Genomic DNA, 26,763 nt, shown 5'->3' on the forward strand with positions numbered 1-26,763 from the left:
CTGTCCCTTTTGTTGTATCTTACTGTACTTCAAAGGAGTGGCACTTGGCTATATATGCACAGAAAAAAAAAAAAAGTGTATTACACAGGTACAGTGCTCCACAAATACCATGACAACATGTACATAATGGTAAACATAGTGGCATAAAATGAATACAGTCACCCTTGATTGGATGATATCCTCAATAAAATGACAAATGAAGGAATATTCTCTGAGGAAATGTTCCTTTAAACCCAAATCACAGACAGGCCTGATTTGTCCTTGATGGAACCTGAAAAGATAAGCACCTCTTTTCCAAATATGAATGGCAATAGTAGGAGGCACTATAAACGCAGACCATAGTGTAGTAGGTAAAAACACACAAGTTTAATGCCACAGATTAAGGTGTCTCTTTTCAGATATCTTGGAAGTTTATGGAGTCTATTGTGATATACCTGCTGTTAGCAGGTCACCAGAACGATCCCTAAAGCCACAGATGTTGAAGATGTGGAATGCTATCAGGCTCTCCAGATATCTGACAGCATGCAAGATCAGTCCCCAGTAGATGTATTTGGCTCTGAAATACACAGATAAAATCTAAATAAAAACAGGAGCCACGCTTAACACGTATCGGACGCCAAGTCCTTCATCAGAAGCGTGGTTCTCTGGCCCCAATTGTTCATTTAAAAACCCTGCCAATTAGGAATTCCAGCTGGCATCAATTCCCCGTTGTAGATCACGCTACTGGTAGTTCGCATCATCAATACCAGAAGTTATCCTTGCGGTTCACTTGCATTCCATGGTTCAGGAAGTGGTGTAATCAGCCCTCCACAGCCGCGATGAACACCCACTTCCATGGCACACTTGCGCTCCACCAACCAGGAAGCTGCTCTTTCCAGCCACATCAGGATGTTTTATTGGAGGGGAATATATTAACCTTCCTTGTGGCAGCAAAGTCCTCATAATAACGTCCGAACATGAGTCCCATAGATAAAATATATATAAAAAAAAAATCTATGGGACTCTTGTTATGTTTGGACATTATTATGAGGACTTTGCTGCCACCAGTAAGGTTAATATATTCCCCGCTAATAAGAAACATCCTGATGTGGCTGGATAGAGCAGCTTTCAGCGCTTCATGGTTGGTGGAGCGCAAGTGTGCCATGGAAGTGGATGTTCATCACAGCTGATTACACCACTTCCTGAACCGTGGACCGCAAGGGCAACTTCCGGTATTGAAGACTGCGCATGCGCACTACCAGTAGCGTGATGTACAATGGGGAATTGATGCCAGCTGGAATTCCTAATTGGCAGGGTTTTTAAATGAACAATTGGGGCCAGAGATCCACGCTTCTGATGAAGGACTTCATGTCCGATACGCGTTAAGCGTGGCTCCTGTTTTTATTTGTATTTGGCTCTGAGACACATGGGCAAATCTATCTACTGGGGACTGATCCTGCATGCTGTCAGACAACTGGAGAGCCTGATAGCATTCCACATCTTCAACATCTGTGGCTTCATGGATCGTTCTGGTGATATACCTGCTGCGTTACCTTATGGAGTCTATTGTGATATGCTGTCTTTTTTCAGATATCTTGTAACTTTAATCTGAGGCATTAAACTTGTGCGTGTTTGTACCTACTACACTATGGTCTGCGTTTTATAGTGCCTCCTACCATTGCCATTCATATTGGGAAAGGAGGTGCTTATCTTTTCAGGTTCCATCAAGGACAAATCAAGCCTGCCTGTGATTTGGGTTTAAAGGAACATTTCCTCAGAAAGAATATTCCTTCATTCATCATTTTATTGAGGGTATCATACAATCAAGGGTGACTATTCATTTTATACCACTATGTTTACAATTCTGTACATGTGGTGTCATGGTATTTGGTGAGCGCTGTAGCTGTGTGCGCAATACTCTTTTCTGTGCATATTGGTTTCTTTGAGGTTTGGGATACACTTCTATTTGCACACCATATAGCTGCACATCAGGTTTTGTTGTGCATATTTACTAGAAACATCCGTCATCACTTGGCCATATATGGCACCATATTCTGTCTTCCTAATAAAGCTGGCCATATGCTAGACTAACTTTCATCCAACCATTGAACTAGTTGGAATAATTTTTTTTATAATAGTTACTGCATCCCCTGTCTGTCTTCCAAAAGCTGGTCATGTGATCTCTGGCAATACATGTCACACACTAGTGACTATGCCAAGTCACACCACTGTCAAGGTTGAGCCAACTGTTGACTCATTGCTTTGGCCTAGTATTTTCCAGGTCATACTATTCTACCCGAGTGTCAGATCATTTACCATGCAAGACTTAACAACTAAATATGATGGCAAAATAAATGCCAGCATCCGAGTCTATTCACTGGTAAAGAATCAGAGTAAAACAATGTTACAAAGGGACACAAGGTAACCCTATTTCTCCATCAGTTTCATGCACCCTAGCCTCAGAGAGCTGGCATTACACTGGTTATGTACCAAATGTCCAGATAGCTACACAGTACTCCATATACTGTATAACAATAGTATCAAGACAACCCTTCTGGAGTTTTAGGTGAACCAGGTGTCCATGAGAAACAGAATTTAACCATGGGAACAATTTAAAATTGAGGGTTAAAGTCCATCAACTACAAGTTAACTATTGAAGAAAGAGTCAGGGATCTATGAGTTGCTATTCATACAAACATTCTCAGAGACTGAATCATCATAAGATCCATGCTGTAGGCTCACCGAACATGAAACTGCAGAACCTTCCCCACCAAGACAGCTCCCACAAAGCAAGGTTGGAAAGGGAACTTTATTTAAGCATTAACATAGGAAGTCAGATCTCCATTTCTTCTTCTATATAGATGAAGAGTCACAAGTACAACCATCAGGACTGCACCCACAGCTGCAGATACTCTTAGCCAGGTCATAGATGATTGGAAGTTAAGGTGATCTGTTTGGATAAAAAATAATTAAATATAATGATGATATGGGTCATTGTGGATCTACAGAGAGATGATATTGTAACTGCCAAGAGTCATGGTCAGTTAGTACTATACAGATCACTGTGATCAGGTTAAGTCATGTTGCTGAACATTATAACATTAGTGCTAGACATGTTGTGAACTGGTGTCTGTCCACATTGTAGGTCTACATCAACCTGCATTATAATAAACCAGGGAAGTCTAGCCAACCACACTGGAGTTTAAGCTTAGGATATTAATGCAGGATGGAGCCAAGCACACATTGAAGTCTGCCATACTGTACATACCACAGTAGACATCCATTTTATACTGAAAAAAGGCTAACATTTGGTATCAGCCTATGTTTTAGGCAAGTGGCACATTCAGAATTGATACAAACAGGAGCAAAATGTTACAGCCCATAACACAAGTGAGATGAGCAGCACCCATGAGATCCTACTTACAGCCCATAAGCCACTTTACCTGGAGTTCATCTCTCCCCCCAAAAAAATAAATAACAAAAAACCACCAACCTCAACTGTCACAAGCCTATTCCTGCTTATTGTTAACCATAGGCTATGGCACAATTAGATGAGCACAATATCTAAGAACACTAAAGTGCATGGGGAGCCCAACAAGGGTCATAAGTAATCAAAATTATAATGAATTAACAACCTTCTTCAGAGTTCTGGCTCCCCTCAAGGTAATCAGCATTAAACAGAACTGGTCCATTGGAAGTGACAGTAGTCAGAGCCTCTTCAGCAACCTGGTTGTCAGCCATTCTCTCTGCAAGGTAAATAGTATTATGTTGTAGTCTAGGTGAAGTTATACGTTTGACCAAGCAAATACTTCAGGTGTACTCAAGACCAGCAGATCACCCCCATACAATATTCCCAAGATAGTAAACAAAAACATACTGCAAAGCTTGCCATAAGGAGATTTACATATTTAGTTCTGGTGCTTCCAAGGTGTAGTGTTTCAATAACATGAAATTTCTCTTGTACATTTGACTGTACAAGTTTCATGAAGGGATAGTCTAGTTTGGATCTTTGACAAAATAGGATTTTAATACCTACCGGTAAAGCCTTTTCTCTTAGTTTGTAGAGGATGCTGGGGTGGTCATAGAACCATGGGGTATAGATGGGATCCACAGGAGACATGGCCACTTTAAGACTTTGAAAGGGTGTGAACTGGCTCCTCCCTCTATGCCCCTCCTCCAGTTATAGGAACTGTGTCCAGGGAGACTGACATTTTGAGGAAAGGATTTATTGTTAAACTAAGGCGAGATTCATACCAGCTCACACCTCAAGCATGGCGCAGAACGTGGCATTCAACAGAACACAAGCCAACAGCATGAAGAATTTCAGCAACAGGCTGATCAAAACCGTAACACAACACGTGTGTAACCACAACTAATAACTGCAGATACAGTACGCACTGGGACGGGCGCCCAGCATCCTCTACAGACTAAGAAAAGGATTTACCGGTAGGTATTAAAATCCTATTTTCTCATACGTCCTAGAGGATGCTGGGGTCATCATAGAACCATTGGGTTATACCAAAGCTCTAGAACGGGCGGGAGTGCGCAGATGACTCCGCAGCACCGATTGACCAAACTTAAGGTCTTCATCGGCCAAGGTGTCAAACTTGTAGAAGTTTGCAAATGTTTGACCCCGACCAAGTAGCTGCTCGGCAAAGTTGCAGTGTCTAGACTCCCCGGACAGCCGCCCAGGATGAGCCCACCTTTCTAGTAGAATGGGCCTTCACCGATTCTGGTAACTGCAATCCAGCCATGGAATGAGAATGCTGAATCGTGTTACAGATCCAGCGTGCAATGGTCTGCTTGGAAGCAGGACACCCAACCTTGTTGGGAGCACACAGGACAAACAGCCTCTGTTTTCCTAATCTGACCCGTTCTGGCGACAAAAATCTTCAAAGCTCTGACCACATCCAGAGATTTTGACTCAGCAAAAGTGTCAGTAGCCACAGGCACCACAATAGGTTGGTTCATGTGGAAAGAGGAAACCACCTTCGGTAGAAATTGTTGACGTGTCCCCAATTCAGCTCTATCTTCATGGAAGATCAAATAAGGGCTCTTGTGAGACAAGGCTGCTAACGCAGACACCCGCCTTGCAGATGCCAAGGCCAACATGATGACCATTTTCCAAGTGAGGAATTTCAACTCCACTGTCCGTCAAGTTTCAAACCAATGTGATTGAAGGAACTGCAACACCACATTAAGATCCCATAGTGCCACTGGAGGCACAAATGGAGGTTGGATGTGCAACACGCCTTTCACGAAGGTCTGAACTTCTGGAAGGGAAGCCAATTGTTTCTGAAAGAAAACCGATAAGGCAGAAATCTGTACCTTAATTGAGCCCAATTTTTGGCCTGCATCCACACCGGCTTGTAGAAAATGTCCTAGCCGAAACTCTTCCACAGGAGCTCCCTTGGATTCACACCAAGAAACATTTTCTCCAAATACGGTGGTAATGTTTAGACGTTATCCCTTTTCTGGCCTGAATAAGTGTGGGAATGACTTCACTGGGAACACCCTAGGATTTTGCGCTCAACCGCCATGCCGTCAAACGTAGCCACGGTAAGTCCAGATACATGCACGGCCCATGTTGTAACAGGTCCTCGTGCAGAGGAAGAGGCCAGGGATCTCCTATGATTAATTCCTGAAGATCTGGATACCAAGCCCTCCTTGGCCAGTCTGGGACAATGAGGATCGGCCGGATCTTTGTTCTTCTTATGATCTTTAGAATGAGAGGAAGTGGAGGGAATACATACACAGACAAACACCCACGGTGTCACCAGTGCATCCACTGCAATTTCTTGAGGGTCCCTTGACCTGGAATAATATCTGAAGCTTCTTGTTGAGACGAGATGCCATCATGTCTACTTGAGGAATTCCCCAACGACTTGTCACCTCTGAAGACTTCTTGGTGGGGGCCACACTCTCCTGGATGGAGAGTGTCTGCTGAGGAAGTCTGCTTTCCAGTTATCCACTCCTGGAATGAAGATAGATTGTATGCTTTTCCGCCCAGCAGAAAATCCTTGTGGCTTCTGCTATTGCTGCTCGTTCAGCCCTGACGGTTTATGTACGCTACATCTGTGGTCACTAAGATCCTGTCCTGTATCCCGAACCTGCACCCCTCTAGGAGGTGAGCGGTGCAGCCACCACAGGAGTGATACCCTGGTCTTGGAAGACAGGATTATCCTCCGGTGCATGTGAAGGTGGGACCCAATCCACTTGTCCAACAGGTCCCACTGGAACACTGGCATGGAACCTGCCAAACTGAATGGCCTCGTAGGCCACAACCATCTTCCCCAGCAACCGAAAGCATTGATGGATTGACACTCTTGCTGGTTTCAGAATTTGTTTGACCAGACCCTGAAGTTCCAGAGCCTTGTCCACTGGAAGAAAAACGCTGTAGTTCTGTGTCCAATATCATTACCAAAAACAACAACCGTGTCGTCGGAATAAATTGTGATTTTGGCCAGTTTAGGAGCCAACCATGTTGCTGAAACACAGTCAGGGAGAGTGCAACGTTTTGCACCAACTGGTCCCTGGATCTCACCTTTATCAGGAGATCTTCCAAGTATGGGATAATCGTGACCCCTTGCTTGCAAAGGAGAACCATCATCTCTGCCATCACTTTGGTGAAAATCCTCAGAGACGTGGACAGACCAAACGGCAACGTTTGAAATTGGTAATTACAATCCTGAATTGCAAACTTCAGGTAAGCCTGTTGTGAAGGATAAATGGGAACATGTAAGCAAGCATCCTTTATGTCCACTGACACCATAAAATCCTCTTCAAGACTGGAGATCACTGCTCGGAGAGACTCCATCTTGAATTTCTTTAGGTAGAAATTTAGGGATTTCAGTATTGGTCTGACCGAGCCGTCCGGCTTTGGGACCACAAACAGGCTCGAATAAAAAAAAACAAAAAAAAAAAAAACACACCTTCTCCCTGTTGTGACTGGGGAACCCTGATGATATCTTGATTTTGACACAACTTTTGTATTGCGTCGCAAACTACCTCCCTGTCCGGAAGAGAAGCTAGTAAGGCAGATTTGAAAAACCGGTGAGGGGGGAACGTCTTGAAACTCCAGCTTGTACCCTTGGGATACTATTTGTAAAACCCATGGGTCTAGGTCCGAACGAACCCAAAACTGACTGAAGAGTTTGAGACGTGCCCCCACCAGTGTGTACTCCCGCATAGGAGCCCCAATGTCATGCGGTGGAATTGGCAGAAGCCTGGGAGGACTTCTGCTCCTGGGAGCCTGACAAGGCTGGTGATAGTTTACCTCTTCCCCTAGTAGCAAGGAAGGAAGAACCTCAGCCCTTTCTGTATTTATTGGGCCGAAAGGACTGCATCTGAAAGTGATGAGTTTTTTGTTGTGGAGGAACAAAAGGCAAAAAGGATGACTTACCCACGGTAGCTGTAGATACCAAATCATCAAGGCAGTCACCAAATAAGGCCTTACCTTTATATGGTAGAGACTCCATACTTTCCTTGGAATCAGCATCACATTGGTGAATCCACAATGCTAGTCTAGCTGAGACTGCCATGGCATTGGCCTTTGATCCCAAAAGACCAATATCTCTCGCAGCTTCCTTAAGGTATGCTGCAGCGTCCTTGATATAACCCAGCGTTAAGAGGATGCTATCCCTATCTAGGGTATCTATTTCAGAAGACAAGTGGTCTGCCCTCTTTTCAATAGCACTACTTACCCACGCAATGACAGGTCTGAGTAGCGTACCTGTGGTCGCATAAATAGACTTTAACGTAGTTTTACGATCCACAGGATCCTTAGGGCCACCGTGTCAGGTGACAGGAGAGCCACCTTTTTAGACAAACGTGACAGGGCCTTGTCCACACAGGGGGGGGGGGGGGGGGGGGTGACACACTTTTCCCTCTCTGCCGAGGGTAACGGATAAGCTACAGTAGTTCTTTTGGGGATCTGAAACTTTGTCAGGACCTTCCCAGACTTTCAAATAGCATGTTCAGTTCATGAGAGGGAGGAAACGTTACCTCAGGTTTCCTTTACTTATACATGGACCCTTTTATCAGGGACAGCAGGGTCCTCAGTGATGTGTAGTACCTCTAACCACCACAATCATGTGCTGAATGCGCTTTGCCAATTTTGGATCTAATCTGGAATCGCTATAGTAGACACTGGATTCAGAGTCCGTATCAGTGTCTGCCAACTTGGCCAGCGTACGTTTCTGCGACCCTGAGGGGACCTGACTTTGCAATAACTTCTCTTCTACAGATTTCTTCCATGCCTGGGTCTGAGACTTATCTAGCCTCTTAATAGGAGCCACATTAGCATTCAACACATTTACCCAATCAGGCATCGGCGGTGCCGACAGGGTCACCCCCGCAGCCATTTGTGCCCCTAAGAGCCTCCTCCTGGGAAGAACATTCAGCCTCAGACATGTCAACACACGTGCACCAAACACCCACACCGGGCATATAGGGGACAGACCCACAGTAAAGTCTGACAGAGGGAATTTGCCAGCTCACAACCCAGCACTAAATCAATGGGTCTGAAGTCACCAAGATTTTGCCTCTGACCTAAAATGCTTTTACAATCAATATAATATCATATAATATATATCACCAATTGACCTGCCTCCCCCCCCCCCCCGTTTTGTACCCCTGGTACTTGTCAGTGTGAGGGCCAGTGTCTCTGGAGCCTGCAGAGAGGAAATGGTGCCGTGAGCTCTGAGGAAGAAGCTCCGCCCCCTCAATGGTGCGCTTCTGTCCTGCTTTTTCTGATATTTATACTGGCAGGGGTTAGGACAATGCCGTGGCACTAATGTCCCCTCTTGCCAGTGGAATAATGAGGATTATTTTAGCTGCCTAGGGTGCCCCCACACCCTGTAGTGCTGTGTGGGAGCTCAGTGTCTGCGCGGTACCTCAGAAAATGCTGTCAGTGAAGCTGAAGTCTTTTCTTCGGTTACTCACCTGTCTTCTGACTCTGAAAGGGGGTGACGGCTGGCTGCAGGAGTGAGCATCTAGGCGTACCCAGCGATCAGCACCCTCAGGAGCTAATGGTGTCCTGTAGCCAAAAGTAGAGCCCTTGAACTCACTGGGAGTGGGTCATACTTCTCTCCCCTAAGTCCCACGAAGCAGGGGGACTGTTGCCAGCAGCCTCCCTTAACATAAAAAACCTAACAAATAAAGTCTGAGAAACTTAGTAGAGCTCCCTGTAGTGTCCAGTCTCACTGGGCACAATTCTAAAACTGGAGTCTGGAGGAGGGGCATAGAGGGAGGAGCCAGTTCACACCCTTTCAAAGTCTTAAAGTGGCCATGTCTCCTTTGTATCCAGTCTATACCCCATGGTTCTATGATGACCCCAGCATCCTCTAGGACATATGAGAAAAGACAATTCAGGAACAAGTTTCTCAGCATGGGGAGAAGTAAAAAACCTTTCATAAAACATTGTTAAGCCAAGTCCTGTAACTCACTTTTCCTTGACGCACAGTTCACTGCGCATGAATCTCTGGCAGTGGGGACACACACTGAGGCACTGCAGTGAAAGTAGACCTGTAGGATCACAACTAAGTTACTACAAGGAAGTTTTACACTGGCTTCCAAACGCCATAGACCAGGAGTTGACACAAGGCAGTCAGTCTTTGCATACAGTTGTCTTACCAGTCCTGTTAGAGACATTTGGGTGCTTGGATTCACAAATGTGAAGGTGCTGATGGCAAAGCGCTGGTAGTAAGTTGGGAAAGGTATGTTCTGGGAGGCATCTCCAACAGACACCAGCTGAGTGAGGTAGTTGTCACCGGCAAAAGGACATCTGTGATACATAATGCCACCAATACCTAGGATGAGCAGGTGTGCTACATACAAGCATGCCAAAGGCAATGTTAAAAACTGTAGTTCTTACCCATTGAACAAGACTGGCCATTGTGTACTGTCAGTAGGCAGAGGAGACCCGGTGGCCCAACAGTTGTTTAAGACCAGAACCAGGTTTGGATCCGCTCTCTGCAGAATTCGAACCTCCAGGAAGACTGGGTCTCTGAGCACTTTGACTACAGGATAATCCCCATCAGCATAATAGGAAATGTACTGTCCATCTGTAAGACAAGCACAATACTCAAAACATTGAATTTAATCACTGCTTAAGAAGGTCTCACAAAAGCATTGTGTAGAATAAAGACCATAGTGACTTAATCATTCCAAGATTGAGCTAATATGGATCACATTACAGAATAGTCATTTAAAAAAAACAAATACAAAAGATGGAAAAGCAATGCAACAAAGCAATGAGAAAGGCAAGTCAGATGCTTGGTTGCATAGGGAGAGGAATCAGTAGCAGGAAAAGAGAAGTAATAATGCCACTGTACAAATATACCAAAGGTTTTAACAAAGTTCAGGAGGGAAACATTCTACAAAGGAAGAGAAGTATGAGAACTCGAGGACATACACTGAAACTGGAGGGAGGCAGGTTCAGGGGAAATTTAAGGAAAAATTACTTCACTGAAAGGGTAGTGGATACGTGGAATAGCTTCCCATCAGAGGTGGTAGAGGCTAAGACTTACAGCAATTTAAACATGCTTGGGATATGCATAATAATATCCTTACAAAGAATTAAGGTTCAAAAAGGGTTGAGATTACCTAAAGGATATTAAAAAAAAAAAAAAAAAAAAAAGGGGGTAGACTAGACGGGCCAAGTGGTTCTTATCTGCTGTCAAATTCTATATTTCTATGTTGATAGATGCGACTTTAGGAAGCACCTTCTGCCACAAATCCCAAGCAGTTATCTTTGGCCTTATTTTATTCACAACTTGCCTCTTATGACAAAGGTCAGAGTCTATGTATAGTAGGGAGTACTGTACATACAGGAGGATAAACACTACAGTTGCCAATTTCTTTAATATTTACTGTTGGAAACGTGACATCTTATGTCCTGGAGTGATGTAGACAGTTCTAGAACTTTACTAGTTACCTTGTGCTATCCTCATCTCCAGGAGCAGAGGACCTGAGGTTGACACAGGAAGGGGTGGAGGCAGGGTGAGCACTTCCACTTGCAGTGGGACAACTCCAGTCCGAGAGTAGATGCAGCGGACAGTCAGCCTACGTAGGAGTAAAGTAGACTGAGGGGATTACATGTGCCGTTATCAAACTTACTTTATTGCAGTGTACTACTTACCTCATTGTACTGTCCCTTGTGATGGATATTGTCTGCCATGCGAGTACATCTTTAGTTGCCACAAAAGTATATTCATATATTACAGATTGGTCAGTGACCTGTAAAAGGTACCAAGTTTTAAATGCAGTATCTACAGAAAGTTATATTTATTCTGTCGCAAATTACCAAGTTATTATCCATATAGAGAAGTGTATCAAAGTTACTGGTCTAAATACCAGTGGCAAGGCCAAGCATACATTAGGGTATACTGTACAGGTAACCTCATTACTACAATAAGCACCAATAGTGTTTTAATTGAGTCGTGAACCTGCCCCACACAGGGTTCAGAAGTTTGAACTGTGGGGCATCTGCCTAGTGTTAGTTTTGTCAGTGGCAGGATACCACCATTTAGATCAGGGGTGTCAAACTCTTGGCCCGCATGCGGCCCCTACTACATCCTTTAGCTGCCTGACCTCCTTGCAGTGTGGGCAGAAGAGTGGAGACCTCTCCTGCGGCATCTTAAATCAGGTGCCATTCATGAGCCAAATCAGAGCTCGTGGACCAGCAGCCAATCAGTAGCTGCTGGTCTGCAAGCTCTGATTTGGCTCACTAATCATGGACCCCAAAGAGGGAGAGCAATTGTCAGTATGCCAGGATTCTGGCATCTGTATACTGAACGCCAGGATCCCAACAGCCGGCAAACTGAATACCACCCAGTTCTAAGATCCAGCGCTTGAGGCCATGTTCATATCGGAAGTTTAAGGGGCCAGTGATTATACTAGTAGAACATGTTTAGCACTGCATTACCTTTCTACATTTCAGGCATAAACACGATTGGAAGCGCCAAGCTTTAAAATCCAATGCTTAGTATATAAACAGGGACGTGCAGTCAGTGGCTGGGGAGGCACTGGCTAACTATTGTCAGGAGGCAGAGCCCCCTTCAAAAGTGGATTTATTCCAACTGTATTGTGGCTAAAGTGTTAATCTTTAGTTACTGCAGTTTCCCATTGTGTAGCTACAGCACCTGATGTGCAATGCTAATTATCCTGCAGACTATGTACAAGTTAATACACATTTATAATTGAATCAGTTTGCATATGGTAAGTACATGTGTAAGTCTCACCTGACTTGTGCCCGCACAGGAGAGAGGAAACTGGAATTTTGCGAATAAACTTGTCTGAGAGACACTCAGAGCAGGACATGAGATAGAGTCCAGGCCAAGCACCTGGATAGAATCCAGAATTAGGGATGGACGGGTCAGGTCACTGGATATGGCAACCACCATGTTGTAATCATCCGTACACTGTGCAGTCACTGTATGGGAAAAGTTTCAAGGTCAGCAGTTCATATTCAAGCCAATCAGGGTTGGACTGGCCAGCAGGGGTACCCACTGGTGGGGCCCACTTCCTCCAGGGATCAGGGTCCAGACTGGACCAATTAATAAATTAGTATAATATAAAATATACATATACTACAGCACAGCATTATGAAACGGTTACACTGCTAGTGCATGCATAATGTGTACTGAACACATACAGGGCCCAGACCATGCACTCGAATGGTTAGATAAACCTCTGTAGTGGCTGGCCACACCCCTACTACTGCATTCCCCTGGTAAACCCTTCAGTCTGATGCTGAAGCCAATATCCTATTGTCCAATGAAAGTGCTTCATCTGCTGTGAACACATTAAGGTTTCAGAGTCCTTTTGCAATAGCAGCAAACAAGCCTGTAGCCATGTTATCCATCTTTATACTCATCAGCTGCAGTGTGATCTAGTGCAATTACAGCTTCCTTTTAGGAACTGCTACTGTAGGTCAATGGTCTTTACAAATGGACTGCAGTATATGGTGAAAGCTCAAACTAAGATGTCATAGGGTAAGAGTCAGATGTAGCTATAAGAAATGTATGCAATACCATCACGCCAGTACTGACATTTCTGCTTGCACTGTCCCCCACATTGGTGGGCAGAAAGGAGTGCTAACATTACAAAAAAATGTGCGAGATCAGTACAAGGTGTGCCAACATGTGCATTTTTAATGAAAACTCAAGCACTATATTTCTACCATAAGGCATCAAGACTTTGCCTTTTATCTGCTGTGTGGACATGTTCTATATAATATTCTATTCCAAGTAGGAATTGCCATTAGGACTTTAAAATAATGGTTCCAGTGTTTAACTGGCAAACCAGTCAGATGTGTATTGGTCAGTTAAAGTTGTGGTTACTATATGCTGGTCAGTGCACAGGTTAAAGAAATCATGTCTTACATGGGCAGATCAAAGGAGAAGTCAAACCTTAAAGCCATCAACTGCCAGGGATAGGACAAGGATGTAGAGACAAAAGTGAAAATCCTGTCTTTTACCCAGCATTTGAGTGCTGGGTCACTTTGCCGGTGCCAGCCATACAACCCCCATTTCTCCCCCCCCCCCAATGTCGGTAAAGGAGTTTAACATGCAGAAAGCCATTACATGGTTCAGGCCCCCCAGAACCCTCACTATTCTGACTGGGAACCATTGTATCAGCTAGTGTATGTTACCAGTAGTGTTTGCCATCACAACCTGTGGTCCCAGCCATAGATTGCATTACAGAGACTTACGTGCGTCCCCGTAGTAACATGGGATTCCAGAGACACTTGGGGAAAAACAGCATCCGATGCCTTCACAGAGAGCCTGGGACACAGATGCATTAGCACATGCCAACCGGTCTGATTGCTGGACAGAAGAGCAGACACTCTGGCTAGGAGCATCCAAAGCTAGTAATAGAAAGAAGTCAGAGTTAAAAGACCCTACTACATGCTTCTGCAATCTACTGTAGAACTACACCTCTCTATATTGACCTGGTAGCGTTACAGCTGTAGAGAAGCATTTACTTCTGCTCTTCAGACAGTGGCTCACCATTTTTGGATGTTTAATCAATAGACAAAGGTTGTATTAACTTTAGTGTACAGGTTTAGCCTCACTGTTTCGGGAGTGTGCTTCCTGTTCTCAATTTGAGGTCACACTTGCCCCAGTTCACCTCATAGTGGGGTAGAAGCTCCCACCACATAAGTTACTTGCACCAACAAGCTCAATTATTCTTACCAGTAGTGATACTGCAATCTTACAGGGGGCGAAGGAGTATGCACTGTTTCCAACCAAGGTTCTACAAATTCTTAGTCTAGCAAGATGCCACACAACCCCCTCCCCCATTTATACAATTTAGCATTGGAGTAACAAGTGTTCTGTGGCAACACTTACCCAGGTGGCTGGTCATATTCATCCAATAGCAATTACATAACAGTGTTTCCTAACCTTGATCCTCATGACAAACTGTTTAGTGATACATACTTGATAACCGGTTAAGAATAACTGAGGTATTAAGTAAGCCACATATGCTCAAGTACAACCTGGACTGTTAGTGTGCCTGAAGTACCGAGGTTGGGAAAACTTCCTAAATTATGTAGAATATAAATCAAAGTGCTTGGAGAGCTTCATAATGAATCTTTTTTTAAAGAGCTTTTCCCATTTAGGCTCCATTACTAAACACAAGAATGTTCCCAGGCTGATACTGGTGGACCCATGGCCAGATGAACAAAGGTGGGTGGAGCTCCAGGCCTCCCCATAAGAATAGGCCCATCATCATGACAGTGTGATAAGCTGCCACATGATCAGCCATAAATCATAAGTATTAGTGTATTTCTAGTTATCAAATTTCTGAAATTTTTTTATTTATTTATTTATTTATTTAGTGAAACAATGGGTCCAATAGTGTACACACCCACACAGCACTGGTCACAGCTCCTCCCCTTCTGTCTGTAGGCCCATAAGACATTTTCAGCCCCATGTGGCCCTTCATCCAGTTCTACCCACGGCATGTTTAATTGACAAAGGTGGAGGTGTACCAAGCCTTGGAGAAAGATAGGAGCTAGCTGGATGGTACCAAACTCACTCGCCCCCACCCCCCTATGCACAGCAGTAAAAAGCTGATTGGCTGGTACTTTCACAAAGTCTTAATACATCTGCGCCAAACTATGGCACTACTGGTGATTAAAATAAAACATTCTTGCTGGAAATACTCAAACCATAAGATTTATAGTACCAAGCCTTGAAGTGATAAAATGGAGAGAATAGCCAATCAGCTCCTAGCTGCCATGTTACAGGTTGTAGTTGAAGTGACAGTTGGGAGACGATTGGTTGGTAGTTTCTCTCCATGGCTCAGTCCATCTGCTGCTGATTAACAATGAGAATTACTGTAGTACAGTTTTCTCTAACGTCCTAAGTGGATGCTGGGGACTCCGTAAGGACCATGGGGAATAGCGGCTCTGCAGGAGACTGGGCACATCTAAAGAAAGCTTTAGGACTAACTGGTGTGCACTGGCTCCTCCCCCTATGACCCTCCTCCAAGCCTCAGTTAGATTTCTGTGCCCGACGAGAAGGGTGCACACTAGGGGCTCTCCTGAGCTTCTTAGTGAAAGTTTTAGTTTAGGTTTGTTATTTTCAGTGAGACCTGCTGGCAACAGGCTCACTGCATCGAGGGACTAAGGGGAGAAGAAGCGAACTCACCTGCGTGCAGAGTGAATTGGGCTTCTTGGCTACTGGACATTAGCTCCAGAGGGACGATCACAGGCCCAGCCTGGATGGGTCCCAGAGCCGCGCCGCCGGCCCCCTTACAGAGCCAGAAGAGCGAAGAGGTCCGGAAAAAATCGGCGGCAGAAGACGTTCCTGTCTTCAATAAGGTAGCGCACAGCACTGCAGCTGTGCGCCATTGCTCTCAGCACACTTCATACTCCGGTCACTGAGGGTGCAGGGCGCTGGGGGGGGGCGCCCCGAGACGCAATAAAACATGATAAAAATACCTTACATGGCAAAAAAATACATCACATATAGCTCCTGGGCTATATGGATGCATTTAACCCCTGCCAGAATATACAGAAAAACGAGAGATAAGGCCGCCGAAAAGGGGGCGGAGCCTATCTCCTCATCACACTGGCGCCATTTTCCCTCACAGCTCAGTTGGAGGGAAGCTCCCTGGCTCTTCCCTGCAGTCACTACACTACTGAAAGGGTTAAAAAAAAGAGAGGGGGGCACTAATTAGGCGCAGTATTAAAACATACAGCAGCTATAAGGGGAAAAACACTTATATAAGGAATATTATATTATATATATATATATTTCGTAAAAACGGACAGCACACCTGTTGTAGACAAAATGGAAAGTCCTGGTGCCAGCGGTAGGTGCACAGGCAGTACACCATATAACAGAAGAAATCCTCCACGGCACTCAGTAAATAACACGCAAAGAGGCAGAAATACAGCAACGTTTCGAAGGATTTATTCCCTCATCGTCAGGCACAAAATACAGTATACAAACAGCTCACCTTATACCCCAGGTAACCCACGTGTTGGCGGCGGCGGCAAGTCAGGGGGACGGCATCCACAAAGTACGTCATCAACCACTGCCCGTTGCCATAGCCACCAAATAAAACATACATTTAAAATAGACGGGATACAGTGGAGTTACGGGCAGATGCATAACTGTAAATTCTCAAAAGTCATAATTATACAATATGCAAGAAATATATATAATCAAAAGAGATACAACAAACACAAATAACAGAGGAGATGAAGCAGGTCCCTAATCAGATGCACGCATAAATCCCTGTCTGCTCATTCAGGCCCTTAGGAGATATGGTCTGTAACCTATGAATCCATCTCGCCTCACACCTAAGTAGTTTCAAAGACCGATCACCCCCTCTCACATCAAGGGGGATATGATCGATGATAATATATTGCAAGGTGGCCAGACTGTGTCCAGCTTCCATGAAGTGTCTGGCAACAGGCTGGTCACTCTGTTTCTTCTCAATGGCATTACGTATGGCATACCTATGAGCTGCCATTCTTTCACGTAAGGTACGTTCCGTTTTGCCAACATAACTTAAGCCACACGGACATGTTAATAAATAAATTATGAAACGTGTAGTACAAGTGACTATGTCTTATAACAAATTTCTGACCACTATGAGGGTGGTTGAATGTAGTGCTAGCAACAAGGGAGCGGCAAGTCGTGCAGTTTAAGCATTTATAACAACCTGGTCGTTACATAGATGACTTGTTAATTATCTGGACTGGTTCCAAACATGCTTTTGATCATCTCATGAGTGAACATAATGCGACAGATTGCCCTATTAAATTCACTTATAATATTGATCAGACTAGTGTACATTTTTTGGATGTCACTATTGGTCTTTGTGGTAATCGGCTGGTTACCTCTTTATTTAAAAAAACTACTGATAGGAATTCGATATTACATGCCAGTAGTTTTCATCCAAAACCTTTAAAATACGGTTTGCCATACTCAGTTTATTAGAGTATGTCGGATTTGCTGCGATTCACATACTGCAGCTGAGAGCATTGATAAGATGATCTGACTTTGTGTAGGGGCTATAATTATGATATGCTCATTAAAGCAAAACACAGAGCTCTCAATACACCCCGATCTACTCTACTGAAACGTAAGGATAAGTTGGGTATGGTCCCCAAAATGCCTTGGGTGACACACTTTAATACATCCAGTCAAATCATTAATCAAACGAGTAAAAAACTTTGGCCAATAGTTAAGTCCGATAAAACTCTTAATTTGTCTGATACCAATTTAATGAACTGTTATACTAGAGGTCAGAACATTCGTGACTTTGTGGTCAAGACTGACATCACCTCTCAGCGGGCCAATGCGGTTGATTCTGGATTTTTGGGTCGTAAACCAGGTTGTTATAAATGCTTAAACTGCACGACTTGCCGCTCCCTTGTTGCTAGCACTACATTCAACCACCCTCATAGTGGTCAGAAATTTGTTATAAGACATAAAGTCACTTGTACTACACGTTTCATAATTTATTTATTAACATGTCCGTGTGGCTTAAGTTATGTTGGCAAAACGGAACGTACCTTACGTGAAAGAATGGCAGCTCATAGGTATGCCATACGTAATGCCATTGAGAAGAAACAGAGTGACCAGCCTGTTGCCAGACACTTCATGGAAGCTGGACACAGTCTGGCCACCTTGCAATATATTATCATCGATCATATCCCCCTTGATGTGAGAGGGGGTGATCGGTCTTTGAAACTACTTAGGTGTGAGGCGAGATGGATTCATAGGTTACAGACCATATCTCCTAAGGGCCTGAATGAGCAGACAGGGATTTATGCGTGCATCTGATTAGGGACCTGCTTCATCTCCTCTGTTATTTGTGTTTGTTGTATCTTTTGATTATATATATTTCTTGCATATTGTATAATTATGACTTTTGAGAATTTACAGTTATGCATCTGCCCGTAACTCCACTGTATCCAGTCTATTTTAAATGTATGTTTTATTTGGTGGCTATGGCAACGGGCAGTGGTTGATGACGTCCTTTGTGGATGCCGTCCCCCTGACTTCCGGACGCCGCCGCCAACACGTGGGTTACCTGGGGTATAAGGTGAGCTGTTTGTATACTGTATTTTGTGCCTGACGATGAGGGAATAAATCCTTCGAAACGTTGCTGTATTTCTGCCTCTTTGCGTGTTATTTACTGAGTGCCGTGGAGGATTTCTTCTATAATTATATATATATATATATATATATATATATATATATATATATATATTATAGCGCTCTGGTGTGTGCTGGCATACTCTCCCTGTCTCCCCAAAGGGCTAGTGGGGTCCTGTCCTCTATCAGAGCATTCCCTGTGTGTGTGTGCTGTGTGTCGGTACGTTTGTGTCGACATGTATGAGGTGATGTGGAGACGGAGCGGAGTGTCTGTAACAGTGATGTCACCACCTAGGGGGTCGACACCTGAGTGGATGTACTGTTAAAAATTACGTGACAGTGTCAGCTTTGTATAATAAAAAAAACAAAAACAAAAAACAGTGGTTGACATGAGACAGCCGGCTACTCAGCTTGTGCCTGTCCAGACGTCTCATAGGCCGTCAGGGGCCCTAAAGCGCCCGTTACAGATGCCGACACGGATACTGACTCGTGTCAACGGTGAAGAGACAACCGTGACTTCCAGTAGGGCCACACGTTACATGATTGAGACAATGGAAAATGTTTTATACATTTCTGATAATACGAGTACCACCAAAAAGGGGTATTATGTTCGGTGAGGGAAAAACTACCTGTAGTTTTCCTGAATCTGAGAAATAAAATGAGGTGTGTGATGATGCATGGATTTCCCCCCGATAACAATTGATAATTTCTTAAAAAGTATTGGCTGTATACCCTTTCCCACCAGAGGTTAGGGTGCGTTGGGAAACACCCCCTAGGGGGGATAAGGCACTCACACGCTTGTAAGAAAAGGGCTCTACCCTCTCATGAGATGGCCGCCCTTAAGGATCCTGCTGATAGAAAGCAGGAGGGTATCCAAAAATGTATTCACACATATACTGGTGTTATACTGCGACCAGCAATCGCCTCAGCATGGAGGTGCAGTGCTGGGTTGGCATGGTCGGATTCCCTGACTGGAAATATTGATATCCTGGATAAGGATAGTATATTATTGCCTATAGAGCATTTAAAAGATGCATTTCTATATATGCATGATGCACAGCGGAATATTTGCCGACTGGCATCAAGTATAAGTGCGTTGTACAATTCTACCAGTAAAATGGTCAGGTGATGCGGATTCCAAACGGCATTTGGAAGTATTGCCTTTGAAAGGGGACATTTGGGGTCGGTCTTTTAGACCTGGTGGCCACGGCAACAACTGGGAAATCCACGTTTGTACCCCAGGTCACCTCTCAAAATAAGACGCCGTATTATCAGGCGCAGTCCTTTGGCAAGCGGACAAAAGGTTCCTCTTTTCTGCTCGTGACAGAGGGAGAGGAAAAAGGCTGAAGAGATTAGCCAGTTCCCAGGAACAGAAACCCTTTCCCGCCTCTGCCAAGCCCTCAGTATGACGCTAGGGCCTTACAAGCTCAGGCACGGTGGGGGCCCATTCTCAATGAATTTCAGTGCGCAGTGGGCTCACTCGCAAGTAGACCCCTGGATCCTTCAGGTGATATCTCAAGGGTACATATTGGAATTCGAGACGTCTCCCCCTCGCCAAAAGTCGGCTTTACCGACGTCTCCCTCTGACAGGGAGGCAGTTTTGGAAGCCATTCACAAGCTGTATTCCCAGCAGGTGATAATCAAGGTACCCCTCCTGCAACAGGGAACGGGGTATTATTCCACACTATTGTGGTACCGAAGCCAGACGGCTCGGTGAGACCGATTCTAAATCTAAAATCTTTGAACACTTACATACAGAGGTTCAAATTCAAGATTGAGTCACTCAGAGCAGTGATTGCGAACCTGGAAGAAGGGGACTACATGATGTCTCGGGACATCAAGGATGCTTACCTTCATGTCAAAATTTACCCTTCTCACCAAGGGTACCTCAGGTTATGGTACAGAACTGTCACTATCAGTTCAGACGCTGCCGTAGGGATGGTCCACGGCACCCCGGGTCTTTACCAAGGTAATGGCTGAAATGATATCCCTTCGAAGGAAGGGAATTTTAGTTATCCCTTACTTGGACGATTCCCTGATAAGGGTAAGATCCAGGGAACAGTTGGAAGTCGGTGTAGCACTATCTCAGGTAGTGTTGCGGCAGCACGATTGGATTCTCAATATTCCAAAATCGCAGCTGGTTCCGACGACTTGTCTTCTGTTTTCCTAGGGATGTTCCTGGACACAGTCCAGAAAAAAGGCGTTTCTCCCGGAAGAGAAAGCCAGGGAGTTATCCGAGCTAGTCAGGAACCTCCTAAAACCGAACCAAGTCTCAGTGCATCAATGCACAAGGGTTCTGGGAAAAAATGGTGGCTTCCTACGAAGCAATCCCATTCGTTAGATTCCACGCAAGAACCAGTGGAACCTACTGGACAAATGGTCCGGGTCGCATTTTCAGATGCATCAGCGGATAACCCTGTCACCAAGGACAAGGGTATACATCCTGTGGTGGTTGCAGAGTGCTCATCTTCTAGAGGGCCGCAGATTCGGCATTCAGGACTGGGTCCTGGTGACCACGGATGCCAGCCTGCGAGGCTGGGGAGCAGTCACACAGGGAAGGAATATCCAGGGCTTAGGGTCAAGCCTGGATACATCACATAAATATCCTGAAGCTAAGGGCCATTTACAATGCTCTAAGCTTAGCAAGACCTCTGCTTCAAGGTCAGCCGGTGTTGATCCAGTCGGACAACATCATGGCAGTCACCCACGTAAACAGACAGGGTGGCACAAGAAGCAGGAGGGCAATGGCAGAAGCTGCAGGGATTCTTCGCTGGGCGGAAAATCATGTGATAGCACTGTCAACAGTATTCATTCCGGGAGTGGACAACTGGGAAGCAGACTTCCTCAGCACGACCTCCACCCGGGAGAGTGGGGACTTCACCCAGAAGTCGTCCACATGATTAAAAAACTCGACAGTTATTGCGCCAGGTCAAGAGACCCTCAGGCAATAGTTGTAGATGCTCTGGTAACACCGTGGGTGTACCAGTCAGTGTATGTGTTCCCTCCTCTGCCTCTCATACCCAAGGTACTGAGATTGATAAGATGGAGAGGAGTAAGCTCTATATTCGTGGCTCCGGATTGGCCAAGAAGGACTTGGTAACCGGAACTTTAAGAGATGCCCACGGAGGATCCGTGGCCTCAACCTCCAAGAAGGGACCTGCTCCAGCAAGGACCCCGTCTGTTCCAAGACTTACCGCGGCTGCGTTTGACGGCATGCCGGTTGAACACCGGATCCTGAAGGAAAAAAGGCATTCCGGATGAAGTCATCCATATCCTGATCTAAAGCCAGGAAGGATGTAACCGCAAAAACATTATCACCACAATTGGCGAAAATATGTTGCGTAGTGCGAGGCCAGTAAGGCCCGACGGAGGAAATTCAACTTGGTCGATTCCTACATTTCCTGCAAACAGGAGTGTCTATGGGCCTGAAATTGGGGTCCATTAAGGTTCAGATTTCGGCCCCGTCAATTTTCTTCCAAAAAAAGAACTAGCTTCAGTCCCTGAAGTTTAGACGTTTGTAAAAGGGGTACTGCATATACAGCCTCCTTTTGTGCCTCCAGTGGCAATTTGGGATCTCAATGTAGTTTGGGTTCCAAAAGTCACATTGGTTTGAACCACTTAAATCTGTGGAGTTAAAATATCTCACATGGAAAGTGGTCATGCTGTTGGCCCTGGCCTGGGCCAGGCGCGTGTCAGAATTGGCGGCTTTATCCTGTAAAAGCCCTTATCTGATTTTCCATTCGGACAGGGCGGAATTGAGGACTCGTCCTCAGTTTCTCCCTAAGGTGGTTCCAGCGTTTCACCTGAACCAACCTATTGTGGTGCCTGCAGCTACTAGGGACTTGGAGGAATCCAAGTTGCTGGATGTTGTCAGGGCCCTGAAAATATGTTTCCAGGACGGCTGGAGTCAGGAAATCTGACTCGCTGTTTATCCTGTATGCACCCAACAAGCTGGGTGCTCCTGCTTCTAAGCAGACTATTGCTCGTTGGATTTGTAGTACAATTCAGCTTGCACATTCTGTGGCAGGCCTGCCACAGCTAAAATCTGTAAAAGCCCGTTCCACAAGGAAAGTGGGCTCATCTTGGGCGGCTGCCCGAGGGGTCTCGGCTTTACAACTTTGCCGAGCAGCTACTTGGTCAGGGGCAAACACGTTTGCTAAATTCTACAAATTTGATACCCTGGCTGAGGAGGACCTGGAGTTCTCTCATTCGGTGCTGCAGAGTCATCCGCACTCTCCCGCCCATTTGGGAGCTTTGGTATAATCCCCATGGTCCTTACGGAGTCCCCAGCATCCACTTAGGACGTTAGAGAAAATAAGAATTTACTTACCGATAATTCTATTTCTCATAGTCCGTAGTGGATGCTGGGCGCCCATCCCAAGTGCGGATTGTCTGCAATACTTGTACATAGTTATTGTTACAAAAATCGGGTTATTATTGTTGGGAGCCATCTATTCAGAGGCTCCTCTGTTATCATACTGTTAACTGGGTTCAGATCACAAGTTATACGGTGTGATTGGCGTGGCTGGTATGAGTCTTACCCGGGATTCAAAATCCTTCCTTATTGTGTACGCTCGTCCGGGCACAGTATCCTAACTGAGGCTTGGAGGAGGGTCATAGGGGGAGGAGCCAGTGCACACCAGTTAGTCCTAAAGCTTTCTTTAGATGTGCCCAGTCTCCTGCGGAGCCGCTATTCCCCATGGTCCTTACGGAGTCCCCAGCATCCACTACGGACTATGAGAAATAGAATTATCGGTAAGTAAATTCTTATTATTACCAATCTCAGTCCTCAAGGAACAGTCCAGGTTTTTGGGATATCCATGATTGATCACAGGCGATTTACATAGTACCTGTTATTTTTATTTTATCCTCTGTGCCGAATCCTGGATATCACTAAAGCCTGCACTGTGAATGTACCTTGAGGACCACAGTTGGTAATGCCTACTGTAGTACAAGGGAAAGTGGTGTTACCCATAGCAACTAGATGGGTGCTGGCTTTTAAGTGATAAGGGACATTTACAAAGCAGTGATAAGAGCTGAGAAGTGAACCAGTGGAGACGTTGCCCATGGCAAACAATCAGCACTGAAGTAACATCTAATTTGCATAATATAAAATGATACAGAGCTGCAGATTGGTTGATGGGGCAATTTTTCCACTCTTATCACTGTTTAGTAAATGTCCCAGAATTGGAAGCATTGTTGAGTCTGCGACAGTTCACAAAGCCCATGTTACCCTGGCAAGTTTCTATCTTGTGGGCTGGAAACTTTTATGTACAGTTTTCTCCGAGGACATTAACACTAAGATTATGGTCTAATGGATTTAGGCCCATGAAGTCTTAGCCAATGCGAGAGACTCCTCTGCACATGGAATTTGTGAAGGATTACACATTCTCTGTACACCACTGCATAATGCTGACTACTACATAAACCATGCTGTATGCTCAGTCCACTGCATGAAAGTAGTATTTCTACTGCCACTATCCTTGAACCTTGAGAGTCAATATTAAAAAGTCACCTGGGAGAATAGGGCACTTCAGGTCCTTCTTGTGGTATTGAGCTTTTCCATCACTGAGAATTTCTTCCAGGGTGATAGTCATCACGTAGTCTCCATCCTATGATCACAAGTCCAACATTAGGACTACAGTCATGATATCTATGCAGAAGCTGTAGTCATACATACTGCAGCCATCAACTGAAAAATGGTCCTCCAGATAGTCTGTGACTGCTTTATCCAGTTCCCTAAACAGGAATAGTAGGGCCCTGGGTTCTCGAGTACAGACAGCTATAAGCTAACCAAATACTCAATTTACAGCTACCTAATCTTAGCTTAAGCTGTACCTTTGGCCAGGGCCATCTTCATATGGGCTCTTGCCCAAGGGCCCCAGGACTATAAGGGCCATAGGCGGATAGCTGAGGGTGCCCTTTTTCCAGGGGTACCAGAGATAACCAACTTCAAAGCAGTGGTCCCCATCCAAGCCTGTTAATTGTGCTTTCCAGCCAGATATCTCAGGTTCTGTATGAGACAGCTTGTCTCTACTATGCCCACAACCAGAGATATCAGCCTGTCCCAGCTCCACACACCTGGTATGCAGTTTTATATTTTAGTCAGGGTATTGCTCTGGCTCCTGAACAGATCAGAGTCCCTAGTTTTTTTTTGTTTTTTTAATCCCATTGAAAGCCAAGAAATCTATTTCCAGGAACTGGAGATATCTGCAGCCAAGCAAGCTGCCCTCCCATTGGAAAATGATTAAGCCCACCCCACTTTCCACCAGTCCTCTGTGTATTAAACACCCCCTACTACTCTGGAGTCATGTACTGGGGCCCCTTCATTCAGACCAATGTCCCCTTCTACAGTTTAGTTTTCTTCCACCTGATCTCACCACCAGCTGTGCAGTAAAGGAGTAATTACTGCTCCAGGTCCTACATGCTGAGCAAAAAAAAAAAAAAAACCCACCCCTACCACCCACAGAACATCACAGCTGCCACTGATAGCACCCCCCACCCCTACCGCTGGAGGATGGGTAGGGACCACAGTGCATTGCCTTGCCCTGGGGCCTACACTGCTGTGAAGACAGCCCTGCCTTGGACCCCCATACTGATATTGCAGACCAATTACCAGCCTCCTTACCTCTTCTCTTACATAGCATCCATTGTAAGCAGACCCAGCCACCATAGAGCCATCTGGTTTCTGTCCAACCCAAATACCACAAGTAGAATTGGTATGTAGATAGTGAGACTTCCCAGCACTATCTAAAAGCAGTAAATACAACAGAACAGTTCAGAAAACTGACACCCACAAGGGCCAGGTTAAAGCCACTTTAAGTGTACAGACATAACTATATTAAAACAGACACCAAAACAATAATTGAAGGAGGACAAGTGGGTGACTGGTGTAGTTCCTCCTTTGGAAGTCTTCTGACCCCTCCAATGTATCACCCCACCTGCAGCAGTCTGGGTCAGATTGATTTACATGGGTAGCAGTCAGCAGGGAGACCCTTGTTAGTACAGACCCCATAAATCTACTCACCAATCACAGCCAGGGCAAAAACTGCATCTCCCAACACAGATGGAAGGGTAAAATTCATGTGTCTGGATCCACACTGCAGACGTGAGGCATCATCCCAGTAATCTGGCATTACACCCACCAGGCACTGCCAGCTGCAGATCCAGACTACTCCTGCTAATCCCAAACCTTTTGTAAAACTGCCCATCTTTCCAGAAGCTACCAATACTGCTACTAGCCACAGGCCAGCACTTTATACCATGAGGATGAGGCAGGAGCAGCGAGGTGATAGGCCAGGAGCTAATGTGAGTCAGGTGCACTGCATGCCACTAAGGGTCACTAATTAAATCCCCATTAAGCCTCACCTGCCTCACCACACCGCACGTCACTGGTGTGGGGCAACGTAACACAGTCAGGTGCTGTTGTTCTGTCAGTATATGTCTCACAGTAAGCTCTTGTGTTCTTTATGCTGTAGAATCTGTAATTTTCACTCCTTTCATGAGATGTAGAATAGTACATACTGGGTGCTAAAGGAAGTAGCTGATATTTGAAATAAACCTGTATAAGGTTTGTAACATGATAGGGCAAGCTGGAGCCTGTAGTGCCACATAGGAAAATAACACCAAACATACAAAAAAAACCTCTCTCTTTCTCTCTCTCGTCCTGGTCTAAACCAGGAAAATAATAGTAAAACAGAAAATTATTTTATATTTAAGAGTCTATTAAAGCGGACAATGAATGATTGGGGAGAATTTATTTTTAACTATTTCTACATTTTGTTTTAAGTATTTTAATAAGTGGCACTATAGGTCCCAGTAGAGCTTGCTTGTGCTTGTTGTTCTACAGGTCATACAATTATGCTCTGAAAGTAATGGGTATGGTGGCATGTAACTCTACAAGTGCCAGCATATGCAGTTTATGGCTGCCAGTTTTTGCTGGGACCAGTAGTACCACGTATGTGTATGCATTTTTTTTTATACATTTACATCTACTGCCCACAGGTCAGGAGAATTGGGAGGAAGCCGCAGTGCGATTAGTATGGGTCTGTTTTATCCTGAGGGGCACTTTTTTGTGAACTGGTGGAAAGGGGACTAACCAATTTCCCCAAGGTGGCACGGCAAGATGACATCATCTCCAAGTGCTGGGAATCTGGCT

The 26,763-nt window shown here is 45.0% G+C and overlaps 2 protein-coding genes across 2 annotated transcripts in view; one reads left to right on the top strand and one right to left on the bottom strand.

The window, feature by feature from the left end:
- The window catches only part of CAMKMT (calmodulin-lysine N-methyltransferase), a 984,732-nt gene that overhangs the window by 213,733 nt on the left and 744,236 nt on the right, over nucleotides 1–26,763 (top strand). The gene's annotated exons all lie outside the window — the stretch shown is intronic.
- LOC134910390 (zona pellucida sperm-binding protein 4-like) lies at nucleotides 2,770–25,847 on the bottom strand. Its single transcript, XM_063918364.1, has 12 exons — nucleotides 25,633–25,847; nucleotides 25,234–25,355; nucleotides 24,121–24,217; nucleotides 13,694–13,849; nucleotides 12,222–12,412; nucleotides 11,120–11,217; nucleotides 10,916–11,043; nucleotides 9,854–10,043; nucleotides 9,613–9,763; nucleotides 9,426–9,504; nucleotides 3,615–3,725; nucleotides 2,770–2,929 (listed from the first exon to the last, which is right to left on the bottom strand). The coding sequence occupies exons 1-12, from the start codon at nucleotides 25,814–25,816 to the stop codon at nucleotides 2,793–2,795; spliced, it is 1,644 nt and encodes a 547-aa protein (XP_063774434.1). The 5' UTR covers nucleotides 25,817–25,847; the 3' UTR covers nucleotides 2,770–2,792.

Source organism: Pseudophryne corroboree, chromosome 4 (genome assembly GCF_028390025.1).
Source record: "Pseudophryne corroboree isolate aPseCor3 chromosome 4, aPseCor3.hap2, whole genome shotgun sequence".
NCBI classification, from domain to species: domain Eukaryota; kingdom Metazoa; phylum Chordata; class Amphibia; order Anura; family Myobatrachidae; genus Pseudophryne; species Pseudophryne corroboree.

Coding starts and splice junctions, on each gene's coding strand:
- LOC134910390 (XM_063918364.1), bottom strand. CDS start 25,816: ATGGGCAGTTTTACAAAAGGTTTGGGATTAGCAGGAGTAGTCTGGATC. Junction 13,850..24,120: donor GAAGTGCCCTATTCTCCCAG/GTGACTTTTTAA, acceptor TTCTATTACTAG/CTTTGGATGCTCCTAGCCAG. Junction 9,505..9,612: donor AAATGTCTCTAACAGGACTG/GTAAGACAACTG, acceptor GTGATCCTACAG/GTCTACTTTCACTGCAGTGC.